The 24,970-nt window shown below is 48.2% G+C and overlaps 1 protein-coding gene across 2 annotated transcripts; it reads left to right on the forward strand.

Annotated features, from left to right (window-relative positions):
- The first annotated feature begins 21,910 nt into the window (after positions 1 to 21,910).
- LOC117843868 (peroxisomal membrane protein 13) lies at positions 21,911 to 24,892 on the forward strand. Of its 2 annotated transcripts, XM_034724611.2 has the most exons (5): positions 21,911 to 22,049; positions 22,905 to 23,141; positions 23,227 to 23,537; positions 24,138 to 24,230; positions 24,319 to 24,892. In XM_034724611.2, the coding sequence occupies exons 1-5, from the start codon at positions 22,043 to 22,045 to the stop codon at positions 24,505 to 24,507; spliced, it is 837 nt and encodes a 278-aa protein (XP_034580502.1). In that variant the 5' UTR covers positions 21,911 to 22,042; the 3' UTR covers positions 24,508 to 24,892. The 2 variants fall into 2 exon arrangements, with proteins under 2 accessions (XP_034580502.1, XP_034580503.1); XM_034724612.2 differs by lacking the exon at positions 21,911 to 22,049 and having other exon boundaries at positions 22,877 to 23,141; positions 23,233 to 23,537.
- The last annotated feature ends 78 nt before the right edge of the window (positions 24,893 to 24,970 follow it).

Raw genomic sequence — 24,970 nt, forward strand, 5'->3', positions numbered from 1 at the left:
GCCGATTCTGTAAGTTCCGTTTATCGAGTAATATCTAAGCTTTAACTCCGGGCGTATCGCTGTTGTTTCGTTTAGATTTATTCACTAGTTATCGATATTTGCTAGATTCATAGGTTTTTACCTGTTTTTCTAGTCTTTATCACCAGTTATCCAGCTAGGAATTGGTAGTGTCGGCTCTCTCTGTTTTCTATTGATAAATTCATCTATTGCCGATTGGATCTGTTCCTAGTGTTGTTATCATAGCTTTGTACCAATTACTTTAGCAGTTCCCTGTCTACAAGGCTACAGAGATCAGGCTGTCTCATAGCCGATTTCAGTATTACAGTAAATCGGCCGATTCGCTGATAAATTCTCTCAAAATCGGAACATAGCCGATCGAGATTTCTGAACCTGACACATATTCTTCCTTGCCAATCAACAGGTCAGATTGGCTGGCACGCCGCGTGAATCGCACCAGGGCATTCACCCGAACAGGAGCTAAGCAGATTCTCCCGGGTCGTGGGTCGGTTGCTGGGATTCGGTTGACCGATTTCTAGCGCCAACACACTTTTGGCACGCCCAGTGGGACCAATACAACCGCCGTCATGTCGAAAGCTGCTGAAGTCTCCGAAGATAACGTCATCGAAGTGACGGAAGCAGATCTGAAGGACGACCAGAAGGAAGATCTGGACAAGTATATGGCACAGTTCCGGAAAACTTGCCTGAAATCTTTCAGTCGCTCCAGAAGCGGGGAGACCGTCAAGAAGACTCCATTCCCTGCTCCCCGCCAGATCACGATTTCTGAAGATTCGGATAAAATGTCCGATATGATTCAACAATCTATTCACCATGCCTTCATCGACCAGTCCCCGGTACTTTCAAACATGGTGCACAATGCCGTTGTCAACTCCTTCGCCGGAGGCATACCCCAAGGATACAGGGGACCGACATATTTTCAGCCGATTCCACCAAATCAGGCTTATCCGGCTTCACAGCCGATCCAATCTTCTGTTGGAGGATCCGGTGTTTCTGCATCATCAACTCCTTTGGGATATGGCTCCATCCAGCTGTCTTCTGCGCCATTCCCTCCAGTCAGCCCTTCACCCTGGGGGGCACCTTCAAACACGGCCGGTCTGAATCAATCGGCCAGTCAAGGAAACCCTCCGTTCCAGGCACCCTCCCAAGCGGCCATCCGGCCGACCATACCACCATACCAGCCTGTCGCTCCGGAGGTCAACAAGACAACAGAGCTCATGCTATATGATGAAACGAGTGGTTCATTCAAACAGCCAACCTTTACTACACCGCCGGCTTATACTCAGATACCACCTTTTCATCAATCTCCTTTTATTCAGCCTCCGATTTATCAGCACGTGCCGATACCGCAGCCAACTATTCACCAGCAACAACCAGATTGGTCGGCGCGAATTGCGGAGGTGATGCAAGAACAATTCGGCTTGAAGCCGAAAATGCAAACTTATACCTATAGAACACCATACCCATCTACATATGACTTGTTGCCGTTCCCCCATCGGTACAAAGTTCCTGATTTTACCAAATTTTCGGGGATGGATGATACTTCGACCGTGGAGCACGTGAATAGATTCATCATCCAATGCGGAGAAGCAGCTACGCAAGATGCCCTACGGGTACGGTTGTTCTCGTCATCTCTGTCCGGATCGGCCTTCCAATGGTTCACGACTTTGCCACCAAACTCGATTATCACATGGGCCGATTTAGAAAGACAGTTCCACAAGTACTTCTATGCTGGGGTCCATGAGATGAAGCTGTCCGATTTGACTAGCCTCCGGCAAAGAAGTGATGAGCCGATACCCTCGTATATACAGAGGTTTCGGAAATCAGAAACAAGTGCTACTCCCTGGCTCTAACCGATGCGCAGTTGGCCGATATAGCTTTCCAAGGCCTTCTGCCACACATTAAAGAGAAATATGCTTCACAGGAGTTCGAGAGCCTGAGCCAGATTGTTCACCGATTGTCCGGACAGGAGGTGCGTCCATTCGATCCGCGGAGGAATTTCCAGAAGAAAGTGGCATTCCTGGAAGAATTAGAGGATGAGGAAGATGTCGAAATCGGACTTGCGGAGTGGATCAAGGGGAAGAAGCCGATATCATGCCCATTTGGCAAAAAGGAGCCAGAAGCATTCGGTTTTGATACAACTAAGGCTGATAAAATCTTCGATCTTCTCCTCCAGGAAGGGCAGATTAAACTCTCGCCTTACCATACGATACCTTCTGCCGAACAATTAAAAAAGATGAAGTATTGCAAGTGGCACAATGCCACATCACATGATACCAACGAGTGCAAGATCTTCAGGCAACAGATACAGTCGGCCATTGAGCAAGGCAGACTCAAATCTGAAGTGCCAGCAAAATCGGCCAAACCAATGAAGATCGACCAGCACCCCTTTCCTACCAACATGGTTGATACGGGGAAGAATTCTCTCCAAACAAAAGTGCTGACGTCCGAATCGGCCAAAAAGAGTGGCGCTGTCGATCCCAGAAATCAAGCTACGCCTGAAGATGTCAAGGGGAAACGGCGAATGGAGGACGATGATGGTGAGTCAGAAGGGCCACGTATTACTTCCCAGTTCCTGCTCCAAAAGTACCAACGCCAACATGAACGCTCAAGGTCCCGAGAAGAAGCGATGCGTCGACACGAGGAGCACTGGAGATGCCCGTTCTTCATTCATTGTTGGGAAAATAACCTCAGGCTACCTTCGGCCGATACTTGCCCAGAATGCAACGGTCCCTATCGAGGCAATCGGCCGTTCAACAGGTCTCGCTCCAGGGACGGAAGGCCAGAACCAATCAGCAGGAATTGGCGCAACCAAGATGACCAGCGCCCTCCCGTGCGTGATCGGCTGGGGGGCAGAAGTGACCGATATAATCGGTCGGAAGATAAACGCCATGATAGGCAGGGGGGCAAGACCGATCGGTGGGACCAGTCAGATAGTAAGGCCAGCGTTCACAGCCGGCTCGAAGAGATGGCCGATGCTCGGGTGACAGATGAAAACCCGTTAGGACGCGAACCAGAGTGGGAACGCACCAGGACAGAAGGGAGGCCAATAAACCCCAGGTGGTGCCCCGACGGATTGACCAAGTCACAAAAACGGAGAATTCAACGTCTCCGCCAATGGGAACAGCAAGAAGAAGAAAGCGCGACGGACAAGAAGGAAGGGAGGCCTCGGGTGTGGCGCCCCAAAAGAAACGATAAGGGAAACAACGAGTCGCCGGGTGATGAATCGGCAGCCGAGATCGGCATGGTTTTCATACTGCCGATGGAGTTCATGACCCCCGCCGATCAACAGGACGTATCGGCGATAGAAGAACAGACAGCGCGGTTGGCTTTGGAGCCTATGATGGCCACGTTCGAAAAGCCCGAAGACGACGAACGACAACATATGAAGGCATTGTTCCTTAAAGGGCATGTTGACGGTCGCCCCCTCACTAGATTGATGGTCGACGGAGGAGCTGCTGTCAACATCATGCCGTACGCCGTACTCCGGAAGCTGGGGAAAAGCGATGACGACCTGACCAGGATGGACATGATGCTCAAGGATTTCGAAGGCAAGGTGTCAAACGCTCGTGGTGCTCTCTGCGTCGACCTCACCATCGGCAGTAAGACCCTCCCTACCACGTTTTTCGTTATTAATGGCAAGGGATCCTACAATATGCTTCTTGGCCGAGACTGGATACACGCAAACTGCTGCATCCCGTCAACTATGCATCAGTGCCTCGTACAATGGGTCGGTGATAACATCGAGGTGGTCAAAGCCGACTCCGCGTACATCATTGCAGCAGTTGACACGCAGCAGTGGAGCTGCGAAACCGTCAGGTGCATATCAGGTAGGGTGTGGGAAACCGATTTCCTGAAGGTCACCGATTTTGGCCTACAGCCGATCCGAGCAGTCGGCTCCGAAGACTCAGAATAGATGGATCAGTTCGCCCGAGAAGATGGGAAGCTAGGGCACGGATTCACGTCGGCCGATTCGTTAGAGATGATAGACTTAGGTGATGGAACCAAACTAAGGCCGACTTTTATTAGGGCAAATTTAGATCCGGAATACAAGTGTAAATTGACAAATTTATTAAGAGAATTCAAGGATTGTTTTGCTTGGGAGTATCACGAGATGCCCGGTTTAGATCGATCTATTGTTGAACATCGGCTACCCATAAAGCCAGGGTATCGGCCGTACCAACAACCCGCACGGCGTTGCAATCCTAAAATTTTACAAGACATAAAAGCTGAAATAACTCGGCTAATCGAAGCAAAATTTATTCTGCAATGTCGTTATGCCGAGTGGATTTCTAATATCGTGCCAGTGTACAAGAAAAATGGGAAGTTACGCGTTTGCGTTGATTTCAGAAATCTTAATCAGGCCACACCGATGGATGGTTACCCCATGCCTACGGCTGATGTACTGATCGACGCCGCCGCGGGACATAAAATCATTAGCTTCATGGACGGAAACGCCGGATACAATCAAATACTTATGGCCGAAGAGGACATACCCAAAACGGCCTTCAGATGTCCAGGCCATCTCGGTTTATTCGAGTGGGTGGTGATGACTTTCGGCCTGAAGAATGCTGGCGCTACATATCAAAGAGCTATGAACTACATTTTTCACAAACTCATTGGCCTCCTGGTAGAAATATACATCGATGATGTTGTGGTCAAGTCCAGAAGTCACGAGGAACATCTGGCCGATTTGCGAAAGGTGCTAGAGTGTACCAAAAAGCACGGTCTTAAGATGAATCCCAACAAATGTGCTTTCGGCGTATCCGCCGGACAGTTCTTAGGATTCATGGTGCACGAACGAGGCATAGAAGTCAATCGGAAGACCATAGCAGCCATCAACAAAGTCGTGGCCCCACAGAACAAAACCGAACTGCAGTCTCTAATCGGCAAGGTGAACTTCATCAGAAGATTTATATCTAATCTATCTGGACGGATTCAAGCGTTCACGCCACTTCTGAAATTGAAGCCAGATCAGGAATTTATATGGGGAGAAGAACAGCGCAAAGCGTTAGAAGATATTAAGCGATACCTGGTCTCACCGCCAGTCTTGGTTCCCCCTCAAACTGGTAAGCCGTTTAAACTGTATTTATCAGCCGATGAAAAAGCTATTGGGTCGGCTCTGGTCCAAGAGTTTGAAGGCAAAGAGCGGGTAATTTATTACGTCAGTAGAAGACTCCTAGATGCTGAAACAAGATATTCCCCGGTAGAGCGTTTGTGCTTGTGTCTTTACTTCTCATGCACCAAACTCAGGCACTATCTACTGTCGGCAGAATGTGTAGTCGTATGCAAAGATGACGTAGTAAAATACATGCTATCACTGCCGATACTGAAAGGACGAATCGGTAAATGGATCTTAGCTTTATCAAAATTTGACCTGCGGTACGAATCGGCAAAAGCCGTTAGAGGTCAAGTCATGGCCGATTTCGTCGCCCAGCACTGTGGACCGGAGACCGCCCTCGTGGAGCTGGCGCCTTGGCAATTATTTTTCGACGGGTCGTCATGCGGGGTCGGATCAGGAATCGGCATCGTTCTCATATCGCCTCGGGGGGCAAGCTATGATTTTTCTCTGCCGATAGAAACCGCCGCTACTAACAATCAAGCGAAGTACAGAGCTGTATTAAAAGGCTTACAACTATTGAGAGAAGTCAAGGCCGATTCGGTTGAGATCTTCGGAGATTCTATGCTTATTGTGGATCAACTAATCGGAAGAGCTGAGTGCAAAGATGACGTATTGAGAATTTATCACGAAGATTGCTTACAGCTCTTAAAAGAGTTCAGATCGGCAGTAATCGAGCATGTTCCAAGGCACCGCAACGAAGAAGCAAACAAACTCGCCCAGCACGCATCTGGGTATCGGCCGATTCTGGGCGCTATGGCTTTAGAACTCGCAGCCGACGACTGGCGTAAAGAAATTGCCGATTACCTGAAGGATCCGTCTAAGAAGGTGGAGCGACGAGTACGCTTTCATGCCACCAAATACGTACTGCTCGAAGATGATCTGTTCTACCGAACGATCGACGGAGTCCTTCTTAAATGCCTTGGAACAGAAGAAGCCAAGACTCTAATGGGAGAAATCCATGAAGGGGTATGTGGAGCACACCAATTGGCACATAAGATGAAGTGGATGATCAGGAACAACGGGTACTATTGGCCTACAATCCTTGAAGACTGTTTCAAATATTATAAAGGTTGTCAGGAATGTCAAAAGTTTGGAAATGTCCAACGTGCACCCGCATCGGCCATGAACCCCATCATCAAGCCATGGCCGTTCAGGGGGTGGGTAATAGACCTTATCGGCCAAATTTACCCACATTCAAGCAAGGGGCACAAGTTTATTCTGGTGGCTACTGATTACTTCACCAAATGGGTGGAGGCAATCCCGTTGAGAGCCGTGACATCGGCTATCATGGACGACTTCGTAAGAGACCACATCGTCTACCGATTCGGCATCCCTCAGACTATAACAACCGATCAAGGAACAATGTTCACATCGGGGGAATTTGAGGAATTTACAACCGATATGGGTATCAAATTGTTAAATTCTTCTCCGTATTACGCCCAAGCCAATGGTCAAGCAGAATCCTCCAACAAAGGAATAATCAAGTTGATCAAAAGGAAAATTGAAGAACATCCGAAGAAGTGGCACCTATGTTTGACTGAGGCCCTGTGGGCATACAGGATGGCTTGTCATGGGGCTACCAAGTTGTCTCCCTATCAGTTGGTGTACGGTCACGATGCAGTACTACCATGGGAGTCGAGGGCAGGATCGAGGCGTATTTCGCTCCAGGACCAGTTATCGGCCGATGATTACTCATCACTTATGAAAAGGGAACTTGACGATTTGGCTAGCCAACGATTGAGGGCCCTGATAAGCATTGAAGAAAATAAGAAGAGAGTAGCCAGGTGGTACGATAAGAAGGTCAAAGTCAAACAGTTCTCCCCCGGAGACTTGGTATGGAAGTTAGTATTGCCGATCGGGTCGAAAGATCCTAAATTCGGAAAATGGTCCCCTACCTGGGAAGGGTCGTATAAAATCGGCAGATGCGCTCCAGGAAATGCTTACATTTTGGAAACAATAGAAGGAGAAGAATTTACTAGAGCTCTAAATGGAAGGTACTTAAAAAGATACTACCCTAGCATATGGGTCGGAGCGTAAGAAATTGACCGTAACGCAATCACACGTAGCCGATACAAATCGGTTCAAAACACATAAGTCGACCGGATCGGCCGATTACATTCATTCGGTACGGGCGACGGATTACATGGCCGACAAAACATTAGTCGCCCTTAGAACAAAAAATACGAAAAAACAAATTAGTTGTTCTTCTTGGTCACCTTCCCGTTCCGCTCCAACTCGTTCACGACACGGGGACGCGAAGCTCCGGCCGCCGCGAGGATGACTGGCCGAGGGATCAGACGGTTCCTATCAGTAGGAGTTCGCTGGTTGCCGTTCCTTTCCACGAAATCCAAGATCGTGCGGGCCGCCGAAGCGACGTCATCTTCAAGAACGTCACGATAATGGCCCCTGACGGTTGGGAATCGGCGACTACTTTCGCTCACCATGGAGTCCAGAACCATACGGGCTTCCGCAGTAACATGATCTTGGAGTTCCTCTCGGTGGGCCAAGATCAGCGCCTTGTCCTCCGATGACAATGGGTCCTCGGAGTGGATGCACTCGATGGCGCGCACGAGCTCCGGGCTGAGACGTTGAGGCTGAAACAAAGAAGGGATAAGAAGGAACATTCTTTTCCTAAGATCTAAGGGAAGGTAAAGATCAAGGCTGCACCTGGTTAATAGAAGAAGAGGATGATGAAGCCATGACGAAGCAGTCGCGCCGATGAGAAGAAGAAGAGAAGTAAAATGAGAGCCAAGTTAATACTATCGGGAGTAGGCGTCGAGGTCGATATTTATGGGAAAAAATGCGTGGAAATCTGGTGAGGCCACATCCCATCGGTAACAAGAAAGCAGTAAATAGAAAGGGCGTCGCGAGGGACGGTCAAAGAAGATAGTAAATGTTCGTACAAAACGGTCAGTGTTTTACAGATTACCCAGAAGGGTATCGATAGCCGTGATGGCCTCACGCCGGATCTGATCGGCAGAGTCAAGAACCCGTTGGTCTTCTTCCGCCGATCCAGGGACCTCCGATGCGCTGCGATGAAGTCTCAAGGCCTCATGAGCAAGTCGCTGCCTCTCCCGTGTCAAATCGGCAATAACAGAGGGCAGCTCTTGGAGTGTACTCTCTTCGGCACTGATTGCTTTAGTCACTTGCTCCATCTCCTTGGCAAGCTCCGCCCTTCGACGTTTGAGGCGGTCTATCTCACCGATGATCGCCGGACGGGAGTCTTCTAGAACATGGATACGCCGATGCGCTTCTTGGGCCTGACGCTTGAAAGCGTTTTCATCTTCACGAGTTTTGGCCAGTTTTGCGCGATCGGCCATGTGACGAAGGGCCCTGAAGACTGGGATCCTCATGGACTCGATGAAGGCCGCCGGCGCCAAGGCCTCCTCCGCCTCCTCTGGTACTCGCCCGCTGACGTCACTGAAGAGTTGCCGAATCGGCGAAGCATCTTCTACTAATCGGCCGATGTCCCCCTGGAGGAGGGATCGGATGGTGGAAAGTTTAGCTCGAACGTCATCAGGAATGGAGCTCAGGGCGACTTGGCGGGAAGCGACTTCTTCCTCATTAGAAAGTGCAACCGCAAAGGAAAAGAGGCTGTTATCGGGAGAGTCTTGTTCCTGAAGAGAATGAAGAAAAAGGATGAGTCGGCGGGGAATGAGAACAAATCGGCTGGTTGAAAGCCGAATTAGAAACTTACCATTTTGAAGCAAATTTCCTCATGCTGCACTTGTAAAGCCGTCGTGCCTTGCTCAGGAGCCTGCGCCATGGGTTCATCGGATGAGGAAGATTCCACGATAATCGGCGCGGTGCTTGGACCAGCTCCCTGAGAAGAGATCGGTGGTCGAGGAGCGCTCGGGGTGCCGATGGCCTGTGTCAGAGGGTCGATTAAGTACATTACGCAAATACCCGAAGGAAATCCGTAAGATAAGTACTATACCTCAATGGATGGGGGCGGGGGCACGTCGGTGTCCGGTTGAGTTGTCGCCGATTGTTGTATTTCCATAGGGGTGCTCTATGAAGTACAAAGTTAAGAAGAGTTAATATCAGAATGACAATCGAGATAGTAAAACTCGGGCTTACCTGTATAGCTTCCAACAATAATGATGCGGCAGCCACCCCGGCTGGTGTGATGGCTTGAGTATCGGCACTTTGAGTGACCTGGGAAGGTGGTGCGGTCAAAGTTTCTGCCGATACGAGCACAGGAGGATCCGCCGATTCCGTACGAGCCCTGACTCGGCGACTGGTCTTTTTAGTGGTCCTCTTATGAACTTGCTTTGATCGGCCGGCAATCACGTCAACAGACGGAGCGTTATAGCCGATAAGAGGATAAGTGGTATATGGATGGCTCTCTATCAACCGTCCGCTGCGGCTGTGCGTTGGAGGGGTCCGATTCTCGGCCTAAAGAAATAATAAAATCATTAGTACTCAATCATGTTAAGAAAAATAAAAATCAGCTATGTGAAGTACCTCGGCGTTTGGGTCAATGTTGGCCGGGTCTAGAAGATTACAGTATGCCGATGCTGAGTTGCAGAAAAGAAATTGCTTCCAATCGGCCCACCAGAGTTTGAACGGCTGGACGGCAAATGGAGCTAATAGCCAGTCGTTCAAGTTAATTGTGCTGGAGTCCGGAATTCGGTCTCTCAACCGACCGTAATCCAGGCCAGATTTGAGCTCATCTCTAAACTTGATTCGGCCTGCAAAATACACTTGAATCGGCAGCTGACCCATGCCGAATTGTCTTGCTGCAGCGGAGGGGTTGTAGAATTCGTACGTAGGGGCATCTTTCCCTGAGAAGAAGTTGGCCGGTAGGAGTCCTGGTTTGATCAACCCTTCATAAAGATCTTCATCAAATCGGCCAGAGGCCGAATCGAAACAGGTGGGGAGCTCGAAGACTGGGTCGTCTCTTTGATACGGAAACCAAATGGTTGCATCTTCATTAAATCCATTGTAAAAGCACCGAAAGTACTCGGTTACCTTTGTAGAAGAATACGCGCAACCTGGGAAAGCTGACGCCGCTTCACCAAAGGACATGCATCGGCGGCGTTCGGTAGGGTCCTCTGCCGATTCAACATTGGGAAACGACATGCGGTCCACCGGCTGCTGGGTGATTCTGCTCATATAAAGATTCAACCACAGATTGACGAACCACCAAGGCCCGCCCTGATTGCCGATCGGCTCTCCCTTGGATAATCTTATGCCGATTTGATGAAGCATGTGGTACACAGCCCCTAATAGATGTTTCCCGAGGGGGACACGGTCTCCTCTGGACAGTGCTTCAGCCAAGGCTTGGGTGTTGGTTGTTGGGCCGGCGGCTCTTCCGCAAAAGAAGTGCTTTTCTAACCACATCATCAGGAAAGCCGCGTGCTCCCTGTTCTCAACGGTCCCGGTCTTCTTATTACTTCTGATGAAGCCCTTCCAACCGCCGATTCCCCTTGTGTCCAGCCGATGTGACGTTGTGGTCAAAAGGCGGAAGGGTGTGTCCGGGGAGGATATGTCAAGGCCGGTCAACAGGACCACATCGGCCAGTGTGGGGGTCATAGGACCATGCCCAAATAAGAACGCATTAAGTGCATCAGACCAAAAATAAGAAGCCGCCATCACTAACGGCTCATTTTTCTCCATTTGAGACAGGGAAAGGTTGATGCACTGGCCGATTTTGAGCTCGTCCCATGAGACGCTCTTTGACGCGGCCACCCGTTGGTACCATTCCCTCCAACCTGGGGTTTCATTCGGCCAGGATCTAAAAGTACCCACCCAGTGATCTAAGTTCATATCAGATCGTTTGAAGGGTATCCGGTCGGTTTCCAAATTTATAAGATCTATTGGATCTGTATCTCCCATAGGACCGAGACAAACAAGGCCAGGACTTCCCGTAAGGTGAATAGTAATTCTATGCCTAACTGCCTAAAAAAGAAAGAGAGTATGGAAATGTAAGAAACAGATCTAAGGTAAATACATTGCCGATAGGAGAAGGATTCGGTATTTACCTCTGGGATGAAGTTCTGAGTAATCGGTGTGGTCGCCGATGCGGATGCGGACGACGGGGCCGCGATGGGGATCGCCATTGGGATCTCTGATGAAGCTCCTTCATCTGTGGAAGGAGTGACGGTCGTCGCCACCACCACCGGAGGCGCTGTCTCTGGGGCATCGCGTGCGGGAGAGCTGCCGGAAGGAGCCGCCATTGGAAGAGAAGAGGGAAGAAGTAACAGGAGGTGGAGCTAGAAAGCTTCGGTGGCAAGGGAAAAGTATTGAAAGAGGAAGAATGCGCGCGCGCTGAGAAAAGAGACGTGAGCTTGAAGATGAGGTGCGGTGAAGCGCTATTTAAGGGATGCCTGAAGGGGGGGTAAAAATGGAATTTTCACCGCGCCGGCGCTTCGAGTTTTTTGGGGGTAGTGGCTGTCGTGGGCGCCCGTTTTGAAAAATTGCAATGATCAACTGGAAGACCGCGAAACGGAAGGATATTTTCACTGCGGCCGTTTCGGAGGGGAGGTTATAAAGAATTTCGAAGTAAAAGACTGTGTTTTACTCCGAAACTGGGGGGCATGTGTTGACGCCAGATTTCGTCACTAGTAAAATCGGCGCCAAGAAGAAGGGAAATCGAAGAAGCACAGTTGGGAATCGGCCAAATGGTGCTATAGTGCGGAATCGGCCGGTGACTTTTGTCTCGCTTTAGGACGAATGCACCAGAGTCCCAATCGGTAATCTTTTGCCGATAAGGGATCGGCCGATTAGGGGAGTGGACTAATTGGGCCTGTATGGGCTTGGAAAGGGATGGAAGGATAAGGTGGAGGTCAGCCCACGAAGCGTGGAGTAACTAACCTAGCACGAATTGTGCTTGTAGATATTCGTTTTCTGTTTGAATTAGAGATAGGATTCTAGTCGGTTAAGGAGTTATCTGTACGGGGCTATAAATAGCTACCTTTGTAAATCTGTAATCATCAACCAATCAATACAACAAGCTACTTTTTTCCTCGTATTTACTTTCAAGCGACTTCGCTACTACTTTTCTCTTTTCCACGAGTTCGTGCGGGTTGGCGGGGCTGCATCATCTTGATCTCCGGCCGATTCTGTAAGTTCCGTTTATCGAGTAATATCTAAGCTTTAACTCCGGGCGTATCGCTGTTGTTTCGTTTAGATTTATTCACTAGTTATCGATATTTGCTAGATTCATAGGTTTTTACCTGTTTTTCTAGTCTTTATCACCAGTTATTCAGCTAGGAATTGGTAGTGTCGGCTCTCTCTGTTTTCTATTGATAAATTCATCTATTGCCGATTGGATCTGTTCCTAGTGTTGTTATCATAGCTTTGTACCGATTACTTTAGCAGTTCCCTGTCTACAAGGCTACAGAGATCAGGCTGTCTCATAGCTGATTTCAGTATTACAGTAAATCGGCCGATTCGCTGATAAATTCTCTCGAAATCGAAACATAGCCGATCGAGATTTCTGAACCTGACACATATTCTTCCTTGCCAATCAACAGGTCAGATTGGCTGGCACGCCGCGTGAACCGCACCAGGGCATTCACCCGAACAGGAGCTAAGCAGATTCTCCCGGGTCGTGTGTCGGTTGCTGGGATTCGGTTGACCGATTTCTAGCGCCAACAGATACTTTCATAGATTTTTATAGATTCATAGATTTTACTATACATCTAGTCTAAAAAAGATTAAAATGACTTATAATTTGAAACAGAGGAAGTATAATTTATTTGGTTTATATCCTGTGTTTCGCAAATACGAAAGATACATCATAGTCATAGAATTCGGGATCGATGCCTCGTCCCATAACCCGGAGTCATCATCCCGATTCAAGGTCGGGTCGAATGGGGTCGACATCTCATTCAAGGTTGGTCGCGTCCCGATTTAGAACAATTCTGAGGATCAAAATATGTTGCTGCATGCTGGTGCTGAGGATTAGTAGGGGTTAAAGGCCTGTTTGGTTCCACCCCCTAGAATCTTTAGCTCCTAAAAAGTGACTAAAGAACCAAACACATTGACTAAAAGTGACTAAAAAATTTTAGGAGGCTTCAATTCCTTTAGGAGCTCCGCCCCCTTCTAAAACAGACTAAACCCCATCCTGGACCTCCACTGCCCCCGCACCCACGTCCCGTCGCACGTTTCCCCGCGCCAGACCCTTTCTCCCCCAACCCGTTCACCCCCAACCTCGCCGCTCCCACTCGTGCCGCTAGACCCGTGCCTGCCGCCGCCTCCCACCCAGCTCCCTCCGCCATGGCCCCCACAACCGCCACCACCCTCCTGCCCGGCCGCCTGATGGAGGTGCTCGCTCCCCCTCCCCACGTCGGCGGCTGCGCCCTCTCATCGGCAGCCACGCCCTCCCACGCCGGCCGCGGCTCGCTCCCCTCCCTGACGCCGCCCGCCGCCCACTGGTACCGGCCGCTGGCACCGCCCTTTTCCCCGCTGGATCCGTCTCCCGCACCCTGCCCACCCACGCCTCCGACCTCGCCTCGTCGGATCCGCCGGCCCCAAACCGGTCCGCCGCTCCTTCGCACTGGACCTGGAGATGGTGGTGGCGCTTCTCGCCTCCATGTACCCTCCGTCTTCCTCGCCGCCATGGGGCCCGAGTCAGCGCCGCCACTCTGTCCTCCTCCCATCGTTCCCCATCCTCGACCAGGCCGCGTTCCTCCTCCGCAACCTGCCACCGCCGATGCCAATGCCGATGCCGATGAGCCCATCCCTACCAAGAGCTGCCCGTCGCCGGCCACCGTGAGCAGCGTCTTTAGCGAGTTTCGCAGGCGACCCGACGCCGTCCCCCATGCTCAGCAAGGCTGTCGGTTTTGTTTTTTGCTAGAGGATTGGGATTGTGTGATGGAAGATGGTAGATGGTGGTGTGGCCTTGCGTTCTAGGAAATGCTGCGCCTTTCGGTGATTTGGACTGCTCCCACGATGTGGTGCTTCTTTGCTCGATGGCAGTAGCGCCAGGGCAACTGGTGGGGAGAGCAGCATGATAATCTTGTCACAACATTTATTGTCTTTAGTCACTTTTAGTCACTAGAACCAAATAGTCTTTTAGGAGCTGATTAAAGGCTGACTAAAACTTTTAGGAGCTAGAATTTTAGCAGCCTGAAACCAAACAGACCCTAAGTTTGGGTGGGACAGTGAGGTCGTATAGATTAACTTTCCTTATTAGTAGCACGTGTGAATAGGATTTTGTCTTTACTTCGTGTCATCCTACCGGAGGCAGTGAATTGGGGTCGGATTCCACATAGTGATTTATAGTTAAAAGGGGATATATCCTTTTCACACCGTACTTTTACAAAGCCTAGCTCTAAATCCTCGATCTTGTTTCTCAACCAATTGACCTGGGAACTCCGTGACTACAAGATACTCCCTCCGTTCTTAAATATACGACACCGTTGACTTTTTACTCTAACTTTGATTACCAATATCTATCGAACAAGTTAGTTAACTAAAGTAAAATGTGTATCATTATATCTATTGTCAAATGTACTTTAGATTTAACTTGTAGATTTAACCGAGGGAGTACCTTATTTCACTGATTTCGTGAGACAGTGCAAGCTATCCGGCTCGATTGGTTTTATATATGTTTCCATCGCATTGAAACGGCAAAGGCTCCCAGTTAGTGCTGACATACGGCAAGCGATCATTGAGCCAATTGCAGCGAGTGCAAATCCGAGTCGGAGTCCGAGTCTGCCACAAAAAAAAATAGAATCAAACCCGGAGGCAGCAGGTGTGTGCCTGTGTTGCCTATTGCGAGAGGTATTATTGAACGACGAAGGGATCTAATTAAGGACATGTTTGATTTGGGGTGACTAAACTTTAGGAACCTAAATTTTAGTCACCTTTAGTCCCTAAAATACCAAACATGATGACTAAAAGGTTTAGTTACTAAAATTTAGTCCTTTAGTCCTAAAGAGTGGCTAAAGGGGATTAAAGGGCTTTGTTCAACTGCTTTAATGGTCTTTAGTCACTAGAACTAAATAGGGACGATTAAAGTTTAATCCAGTATCCGGAAGCGACTAAACTTTAATTTAGGGACTAAAGGACTAAATAGGACCTAAAGGCACAACATCTGGTGTCAAGGAGATGTTTAGTCATGCAGCAAGCTAACTTGTGCGTTTAAGGCCTTGTTTAGTTCACCCCAACTCCCAACTTTGGCACTATGCAAAAAGAAGATTCCCCATCATATCAAACTTGCGGTACATGCATGGAGTACTAAATGTAGACGAAATTAAAAACTAATTGCACAGTTTTGTTGTACTTTGCGAGACGAATCTTTTGAACCTAATTAGTCAATGTTTGGACAATAATTCACAAATACAAATGAAACGCTACAGTGTGCTGCAGTGCTGTAACAGTAATTTGGCACCTCCAAACTTTGGCAACTAAACAAGGCCTGACATGGCATGTTTTTTTGCTAGGGTCATAGGGTGGCAGCTACACGTAGCTCACTACATGCATGGCGACGAAGATGCAGAAGATCCCAGCAAAGCACGCGCGTCCTCCTTGTATGGTGTTGCAAGTGCAAGTAACGGTCGCTCTCAACATGCATTGGCAAGATCTTTTATGTCAACAAAGCACGTAATTAACCACTAGATGCGTGCAAAACGGTCACAGAAAATCCTAAACAAGGGCCAATAATGCACTTTTGTGGACCTTCGTGTCGGGGCAAGGCGATGGGAACTTTCAGCGTGCTCGTGTTGTGCTACTTGTGGTCGTTGGCTGCAACCGCAGAAGCAAACAAGCTAACGCTACAGCACCTGTTGCTTGCTCTTGCTGGCTGCTGCAGCTCAGGCTAGCAGCAGGTAGCATAACCGAGCAGTTCCTTTATAACTCTGTCAACGTTACGCAATATTATTTTTAAGACAAGTCCCTACGATATCTATGATTTATAAATTATATGAAATATAAAAATAACATTATTACGACAACCAAACCCACACGACAAACTCAACTACACGGTGGCCGCTGCAACAAAGAAATTATTAAACCGCTCGGAATCCAGAGCCACTCGCACAAAAACAACAACTGATGGATACACATGACGGTATTTGATATTTTCGTGGAGTGTTTTGGGCTCTCACGAAATTTCCGGATTCTGGTAGTCATAAGTGCGCACTAGATTGCTAACAACCATCCGTTAGTCTCACACAGTGTTAGCTTTTAGTTTGAATCATAGATAAGCCTTCCTTAAGTGTAATTTGGCTTGGATTAGAATGTTGCGATTGAATACCAAATGCTCATCCGCTGCCCGCGTAAGGTTCGTATCTGTCCCCCAACCGTACCACCTCCGGCCGGCGGACAATTCCGTCGTCGCCCGGCCCCTCACGCTTCTACCTCACCGACCGTTGCTGCCGGCCTGAGCTACCCTCCTGCGCCCCGTCGTGTGCCGTCCCTCTCTTGCCGCCTTGCGGCCTCGCCATGCATCGCTATGCCATGTGATACGTACGTGTTATGCATCAATTGACTTCAACGGTAAATAAGTTGGTACTAGACGTATATGTCACACAATGAGTATTTTTCTTTTTGCTGGGGAAAACGAGTGAAAAGTTGTGAAACATGCATGCACGCACGTACGTAAGTATCCATGTGATTATTTTCCAAGTGCTATAAGTATATTTTTTGTTCACTTTTTTCTTGAGCTGGTTAAAAGAGTTGACTACATACGACTTAAAAAACTAGGCACCCTTAGAGAAAAGACGAAAAGTGACTGGTTTATTGTTGTTTTTCAGCCGGTTTTTGCATGGTGGTTGTCGGTTCTATTTTTTGACGGAGATTAATTTAGTTGTTGGTTTAGTTGTTTTTTCTTTTGTATACTAAAAACAGAGAATCAGAGATGTACTTTTTTCATTTTATTTTATTGTTGGTTTTTTTTGAAAATAATTTTATTGTTGGTTTAGCCGACTCTTTTTCTTTCGACAATTCGACGAGGAGGATTTCGGGCTTAAGTTTGGTCCGACTCTTTTTCTTTTTTGTCGTCAGAGAGGCTGGATTCTGTCGTGCTGTTGGCCTCAGAACACGGGCCCACCAAATTGACCATTAGACCCCGATCAAACTGTTTTTATACTAACAAATTATATATACGATGTCCCATGAGCTTTTTAGCCAGACAATAGCAAAGATAGAATCATAGAAGATAGGGTTTGATGAAATTACCTTGTTCTTCTGTAATTATTTGACCTAATGTAGCGAACATGGCCTCATTAGGTCATAGTTTGTGATTTTGGTGATCGAGTGATAACATAGTCATTGGGACTAATGGTTTATCAAGTATGTGCCTTGTAGATTTTCTAGGTTCCAAGTATGCAAACCAAACTATGGCAAGGTTCAAATCATGGTATTCAAGCATCCAAGCCATGTCATCTTGATAGCCAAATCATGATATTCAAAAATCCAAGCTATGGTATTCAAGTGACCAAGCCATAGTATCTAGGATTATTCTATAGTATTCAACCATTCAAATGATAGAGCATCCAAATGATGGTATCTTTGATGTGCAAGTGGTGGTATTCAACACAGAAAAATCAGTACCATCAGATGTTCCGATGGTCCACCGGAGCAAGCATCAAAGCAATTGGTACAATGCGTAGATGACTGACTGAGTGAAGACCATCAAATGTTCCGATGGGTGGTTTTCTGAAAGCGTCGGATCAATTCTGAGGAGAAGGCTTGGAAGACAAAGGAAATCCTATAGCATCGGATGATCCGATGGTAGGCCAAGGTAAGCATTGGACAAAGCATATTTACTTTGCAAAGTTCCAGAGAGGTTTTGACCAGAAACCCTTCAGCACCGGATGTTTCGACGGTGCGTCGAATGAAGCGTCGGATGAAGCATCAGATGGATTTTGGATGTGTTAGTGAAGGACTTGGGCATAGGGGAGTCAACGGCTAGTTGCACCGGATGTTCTGATGCATGCTAAAAATAGACCATTGGAACATCCGATGGTATACTTTAACTAGCCGTTGGAGCAATGGCTCTTTGTGTCCTTGGGCTATTTATACCCCCTCCACTCGCCCCTTTGGGGTTGCTGGATGAAGTTGAAGTGTGCAGGAGTCCATTGAAATGCAAGACACATCAAGAACACATCCAAGCCACCAAAAGTGCTTAAGTGATCTATCAAAGGCTTAGCACAAGCTTAGAAGAGTGATTAGTGATAGGATATGATAGGCCCAGAGATGAGTGAGTGCAAGGTGTGCATATCTTGTGATTAGGTCCTAGAGTGAATCACACTGTACAAGAGGTGTGATCGGTGCCTTGGAGTCTTGGTGACTCGCCGGCAAGTCTTCGACCCTCCAGCTTGGTGTGGAGTGGCGGCGGCGGTGATGGCGACGACGACCATGTGCGGGGGACGTGGAGACACCCTTCCTTCGTGGAGCAGCTCCTTAGTGGAGACGGCATCAAGGTGACCGGAAAATTTGGCATGAGCCTTTGTGGCCGAGCCTTTATGGCAAGTCAAGGGGTGTTCCAAAAGAGACTTGGTGATCGGAAAGCAATACTCTTGTGTGAGTGCTTCAACAACGTGGACTAGTGGTGGCTTAGTGTCAAAAAATTTGCTTCTCCTCATCCCTTTCTTTACGTTTCTACATTCCATACATGCAACTTGTGTGCTTTTACTTCCTTAGTATAGTATTTTGCTAGGATTGGCTCTAAGTTGCAAAATTTGTTTTGGGATGAGAGTTTCACACTATACCAACTTTAGTTGCACATCTAGATAGCTTGATCTAGTTTATGTTTGATGCAATTAGTGGAAGTCATCATAGGTTTAAGTTTTAAGTTTGCCTAATTCACCCCCTCCCCCTCTTAGAAAAATTGGTCCACAACATTATGAAAAATTGCACTCCAGTCCTTAGAAAAATTGATATTCGTAATTTGCTTGTCCTAAACATTATATATTTTTATATATTTAAGAACGAGACCTAATGTGAACATAAGAAAGTGAAATTCATCGTAGCACAAACCATCGGTCAAATAAACTAAGACGAACCCCCTGCAATCTGGAAGAAGTGGTGATGGGATTGCTAGGTCTAGATTGCCGGCCATTACTGGAACTGTTTCCTTTTAGGGGCACGCGCGTATACGTGCCCCTGCAATCTCGTAGCAGGCAAGGTGCAGTACTGCACAGAACACACAGGTTGCATGCATGGCACGTCGATTGATCCGATCCAGATGATCGATCAATGAGATGACGACGCACATACCTGAGAAGAGAGAGACGGCGGCGGCGACAAACCGGAGGCCGGAAGAGCCTCGTGATCAGGAGTCGTCATGGCAGGCGGGAGCAGGATCTGGATGGGATCGGAGGAGTACGTGGGAGCGGCTAGGGCTTATTGCTTGCTTCTTCAAATGTTCGTGTTTCTTCCTTTAACAATGTATCTAAGTTTATTTCTTTTCTTAGCGAGGGGGGCATGGCTCGATGCACTGGCAAAGTCCGGTCTCTATACGTGCTGATTCGCCTTAGGCCATCATGGCCACCTACGAGTGGTTTTTCCGCCACGCTAAACTGAAGCATTCTGGTGCGATCGATGTCCTTCGGCGCTCTTCCATTGATCAACCAAACGTACGATCATTCCAAAACTTTATTCGTTTGCCGATGATGCCAACCGTCATGGCATTCTGGTTGAAACAGGCCAATACTAACCCATATTAGTTCATTAATTTGGATGAAGATGGAGGACAGAAGCGAGTTTGACCACCAATTTTGAACGAACAAGATTGTGCCTATTTCATTGAAAAGTTTGATCATCATTTGAGCATCCAGGCCACGCGAGAAGTCCACACTAGTAGAGAATTGGCCTTTAGTCCCGATTGGTAAGATGCAAATCTCCCGAAAATCCATCCGGGATAAACCAACCAGGACAAAAGGGGGGGTCTTTTATCCCGGGTCACTCAACTGGGACAAAAGACCCCCCTTTTATCCCGGTTGGTAATACCTGCCGTGGTGACCCATTTTATCCCGGGTGGTGTTTCCAACCGGGATAAAAGGCCTTTCAGGGTCTTTTTTTTCCCACTAGCCTTTGCAACCGGGATAAAAGGTCCCGGTTGGTGAGCCCCCCACCAGTGACCGAGCTTTAGTCCCGGTTGGTGAACTTTTTATCCCGAGCCAACTTTAAACCGGGACAAAAGGGGGCGTATCGAAAGCCAATTCTCTACTAGTGCCACCTTTCCATCCGGGTAAGCGTGCACCAATTTTATCAATGAAAACCTGCGCATCTTCTCTTCTTGTCCTGCCGATGTGCAAGGGCAACCCGATGGAGGTAGTATTTGCACGGAAATTGACCAATTTTGCCCTAGAAACTAGCGTCATACTCATACTATGCGATAGAATTCATACTTTTTTTTTGAAAGTTCAGACTTTTGTATGTTGGTCATGGACTTATATGGTCTGAGAATACGGCAGACTTTTGTAGAGCCTTACACAACATTACAGGGCATCATATCAAACAGACTGTTGATGAATACTCCATCTCTGAGGCTAGAATTAGCCCACAACCGCAATGCAATTCTGCAACAAAGCAAGGTTCGAGAAATAAAAAGGTGATCGACATCAATCTCAAAATGGGGCACCACCATGTGTGCACACAGACACACCGCTATCAATCAAACAATTGCATCAGCAGAAGTAGCTTCTTCAGCGCCGCTGTCTTCACTCACCATGTGGCCTACGGCTGACGATCCAGGATAAAAAGAAAAAGGATGATACCAGCACAACCGCACGCGCTATGGATCATCACGTAGCCGATACCACTAGCCGCGCCCTTGATCAACCGCTGCAAGATCCCTCCTGCAGACCTCTTGTCGATGGCCGCCTCTCTAGAATTCAAAACATAAGACGAATTGAAGGCATGCATGTGGATTCAATCAACACACATGTTAAATGATAATGATTGGATTGCGGCTGTCTTATTCGAGTTTAAGTAAAAAGCATGTGTTAGTTGTTGATGGTGGCGGCTTTGATGACTTAGCATCAATTTACCTTGCGCCTTCAGCTTTGATCCTAGCTACCTCGTCTTTTATAGCCGTAGCTAGGTCGTCGTCAATCTCCATCCCTGCATCCTTTAAAATCTTGAACAAATGATGATGATTGTCGTCAGCCACCTCCTCCCTAGCAACATCGGCTTGAGCTCCATCGTCGTCGGCCTGCAATACTAGTAGTTATCATTCGAGATTCGGTTGCTAGCTCTAGCCTCTAGATCGATCGCGCCGTTAGTTTTAACCAATGTACAATGCTAGCAGTAGCAGTTTATATACGATGCAAGCCGCGTTCGGGCGATGCGTGGATCTCAGTTGGCGGTGAGGCCCAAGAACTAGTCTAGTAGCTCGCGGGCTCGCGGCCTCGGCGCTGATCGAGAGCTTTAATTTGTTGACGTGCTCCATGCCTCCATGCACGGTGATCGATGAAAAGATCGAGTAATTGCGCTGTTGCAGCAGAAGGCCGGCGTACCTGAGAGATGGCCGGCGACGACTCGCCGGTGCCCGGATCCATGGGGGACGAGACGAGACGAGACGAGACGAGACGAGCGACCACGGGCGGCACCGGAGGGCGGCGGCGTGGCGGCTGCCTAGGGCTCTGCTAGCTGCCTGCTGCTTTCTCTTCTTGGTCGGGGGGCTTTGATTTCTTCCCCTTTATGTGGTTGGCGAGGTAGGTGGGCCTCAGGTTAGGTTTCGGCCCATTCAACAGGAGCCCAGCCTTATCCTCAGCCCAAACACCCTCTCCAAAAAGGAAAATCCCGAGCCCACACAACGGAATACACGAGGTGCGTGCACGCACGGACACGGTCGGTCTCGCCGTCTCCTGCTCCAACTCCGCGTCTCCGGGTTTTATATCCGCGGTTGACTCGACCGACCCGAGCGCGTCGACCAGACCACCACCAAGCCCACCCGGCCTGCCGGATAGCAGAGGGCAGAGCAGAGGAGAGGACGCGCACGCCATGTCAGGTTCGTCCGCCAGCTCCTCGCTCCCCCCCTTCCCCACCTCTAGATCCCCAAATTCGTGCCCGATTTTCTCGATTGGTCCGCTCGATTCGGCGCGGGATAGCCCGCTTCCTCGAGCGCCCGAGCGAATCGTACCGCGGGTTTGCTCCATCCGGGGCCTGATTTGTGCCCCGAGCTGCCGGGGAACGCTGGAGTTTCGTTTGCTTGTTTGCCCCAGTCTTCCTTCCCGCGTAGAGGAAGAGGAGGGATTTTGGGGGTGGTGCGGGGGGGGGGGGGGGGGGGGGGGGGTGGAGTCGTGGGGTTTCGCTAGGTTGATTAGGCTGGGAGATAGGTCCTCCTGGTGGGCGAGGGGTTCGGTGATGATGCATCTGTGGGATGGTGTGGTGCCGGTTAAATTCTGCTATGTAGGTTGTTTGGGTTAGCTCGTGGAAAACCATGGGGTGCAATGAGATGTGGTTTTGCACGCCTCGTGATCTGGGGGCCTGGCCCTTCCTAGTCCATTCATGTTCAGAACTGAACTGGATCAAACCGCTGTTTGTTCCACAAAACACAAATGATAATAGTGATGGTGTGCTGTGCGGCAATTGAATGAGGCACCCAGCTTATTATCCTCTTAAGATTTTTTTTTTCCTGGGGTCCTTGTGTTCATGCATCCTTCTGCGTGGCCGTCAGGAACCATTTTAGCCACTGTGCACGCTTTACTTTTCTGCTAAAATTAATCACTGCCAGTCCGGCTCAATTTTGAGAGCTGCTGCCATGCTCTCAAGTTGTTCGTCAGAATTGTGCCTGGCATAATCTCTTGGACTTAATGGTTGAGATGGTTTCTGATGTTAGCGTGTATATAAATGCACTCTACAGGCTCGCCGCCAAAGCCATGGGAGCGTTCTGGAGGTGAGGGCACGGCTGGTCCGGCACCTTTCAAGCCTCCATCTGGTGGCAGCACCAGCGATGTCGTCGAAGCCTCTGGCACTGCTAAACCTGGAGAAAACGTCACCGCGGCAGAACGGAATGCCTCTGGCAATGTAAATAGCACTGTCTCGAGGCCTGTGCCGCAACGGCCTTGGCAGCAGACAGGCTACGGAAACACCTATGGAGGTAATCCCAACGTTTCCAAAGTTACTTGTCTGATTGTCTTAGGAAACACAGCTTCAGAGTTCGGACTTTGACAGTTGCTTTTCAGGTGCAGGATATGGATCCAACATGTATAGTTCGTACGGTGGATACGGCAACAGTTATGGTACTGGTGGGCTCTATGGAAACAGCATGTACTCGAGTTACGGAGGTGGTTATGGTGGAGGCATGTACGGTGGTGGCGGGATGTATGGTGGAGGCATGTACGGTGGTGGCGGGATGGGAGGATATGGTAGTTACGGCATGGGTGGAATGGGTGGCATGGGTGGTATGGGAATGGGTCCTTATGGTAATCAGGATCCAAATGCAATGGGCCCTCCGGCATCACCGCCAGGTTTCTGGGTGTCCTTCCTACGAGTGGTAAGATACTTATTCATGATACATGCCATTAATCATTACTGTGAATCCTTAAAATTGATTAAACATGTATTTTATCTGAGGTGTTGATTATGAGCATTTGTAGCATTACCAGGGTTCCAAAATGTCCAATAGTCAGATTCACTCCCCCAAATTATTTCTAGAAGGACCAAAGCCACCCAACCTTAATTCTTACCCCCTTGTGAATCCAAAATACTCCCTTTCATGTACCCTGAAATCCAGGCTGTTATAAATTCTGAGCAGGGTGAACCTATTTCTGTAATTGTAGTTACATGGGTCCCTAAGTTATTTACACCATTTTATTTTTTTTTAAAAAATATTTACGCTGATGTTTGCCATTTCTGTTCACGCTTAGTTCACTGTTGTAATATGTGTGCTTCATCATAATGGAATTATTATATTTGGCCATATTTAGTAGTACTTTTTAGGGGTAATTTATCCCCTCTCAGAAATATGCAACTGTAATTAAGTTATGTATCTTTGTTACAAAGTGTTTGTTCAAGAACCACCACTTTTTTTCATGCTTTAAGTCACACTTAATCTGTTAAGGACAGCACTTTTAACTGGTTTCAATGACTGCAGATGCATGGTGTCGTTAATTTCTTTGGGCGAATCTCGTTTCTTGTTGAACAGAATACTCAAGCATCCTATTTTTTCATGACAGCCATGTTGCAGGTACTGTTGTCCTACAATTTCTCTTGTCGTGTTAGTTTTCAAATAAGTTCATCTTATACTGACATTGCTGCAATCATCATGGTGTCAGCTCTTTGATCGATCTGGTATGCTCTATGGCGAGCTTGCACGTTTTGTGCTGCGTCTGCTAGGAGTCAAAAGAAAGCCAAAGAAGGGCAGCCTTCAGGGACCAGAGGCCCCGGCGTTTGAGGGACCCAGCCAGCCGTTCATGGAGGCACCGAAAGGTGGAAACAACTGGGACAACGTCTGGGGAAATTAAGATGCCTGCGTGCCCAGTAAGATTTATCATATAGAAATACATACAGTTTAAGAAGCAAAACACAGGACTTGCCTGTCTTTTGGATCAGAAAAGAGGATTCCAGTTCGGATATCTGTTTGCGGCGGGAACTAGGGGAAGTTGTGAAGAAATTGCTGTGCATATTCTGTCTTTCACAACTTTGCGTTGCTTTGGCCCATCACACCAGCAGAGTTTCATCGCGACTGTAACCCTGATGAAGATCGGTTTACCAGTACGCTGATTGGTAGCTGCTGTTGTGGTGGGTATGTGGGTATTGGTTGTATATCTCTCTGGGTATAGTTGCCGTGAAGAGAGTACAGTAAATGTATGTGTACCTTTACCATCTTATCTAATTTGGCTTTGAACCCTTCTGTTGTGAACTTGTGATGTGCCTTTTTTGAGAGTATGCTTGATCACTGAACTGTCACAGTAGCATACTAGCATG

Source organism: Setaria viridis, chromosome 2 (assembly GCF_005286985.2).
Source record: "Setaria viridis chromosome 2, Setaria_viridis_v4.0, whole genome shotgun sequence".
NCBI lineage: Eukaryota > Viridiplantae > Streptophyta > Magnoliopsida > Poales > Poaceae > Setaria > Setaria viridis.

Excerpts from the sequence above, each read along its gene's own strand:
- LOC117843868 (XM_034724611.2), top strand. Across the intron at positions 23,538-24,137 it reads GGGTGTCCTTCCTACGAGTG|ATGCATGGTGTCGTTAATTT; the intron begins GTAAGATACTTA and ends CAATGACTGCAG. Across the intron at positions 24,231-24,318 it reads TCATGACAGCCATGTTGCAG|CTCTTTGATCGATCTGGTAT; the intron begins GTACTGTTGTCC and ends TCATGGTGTCAG.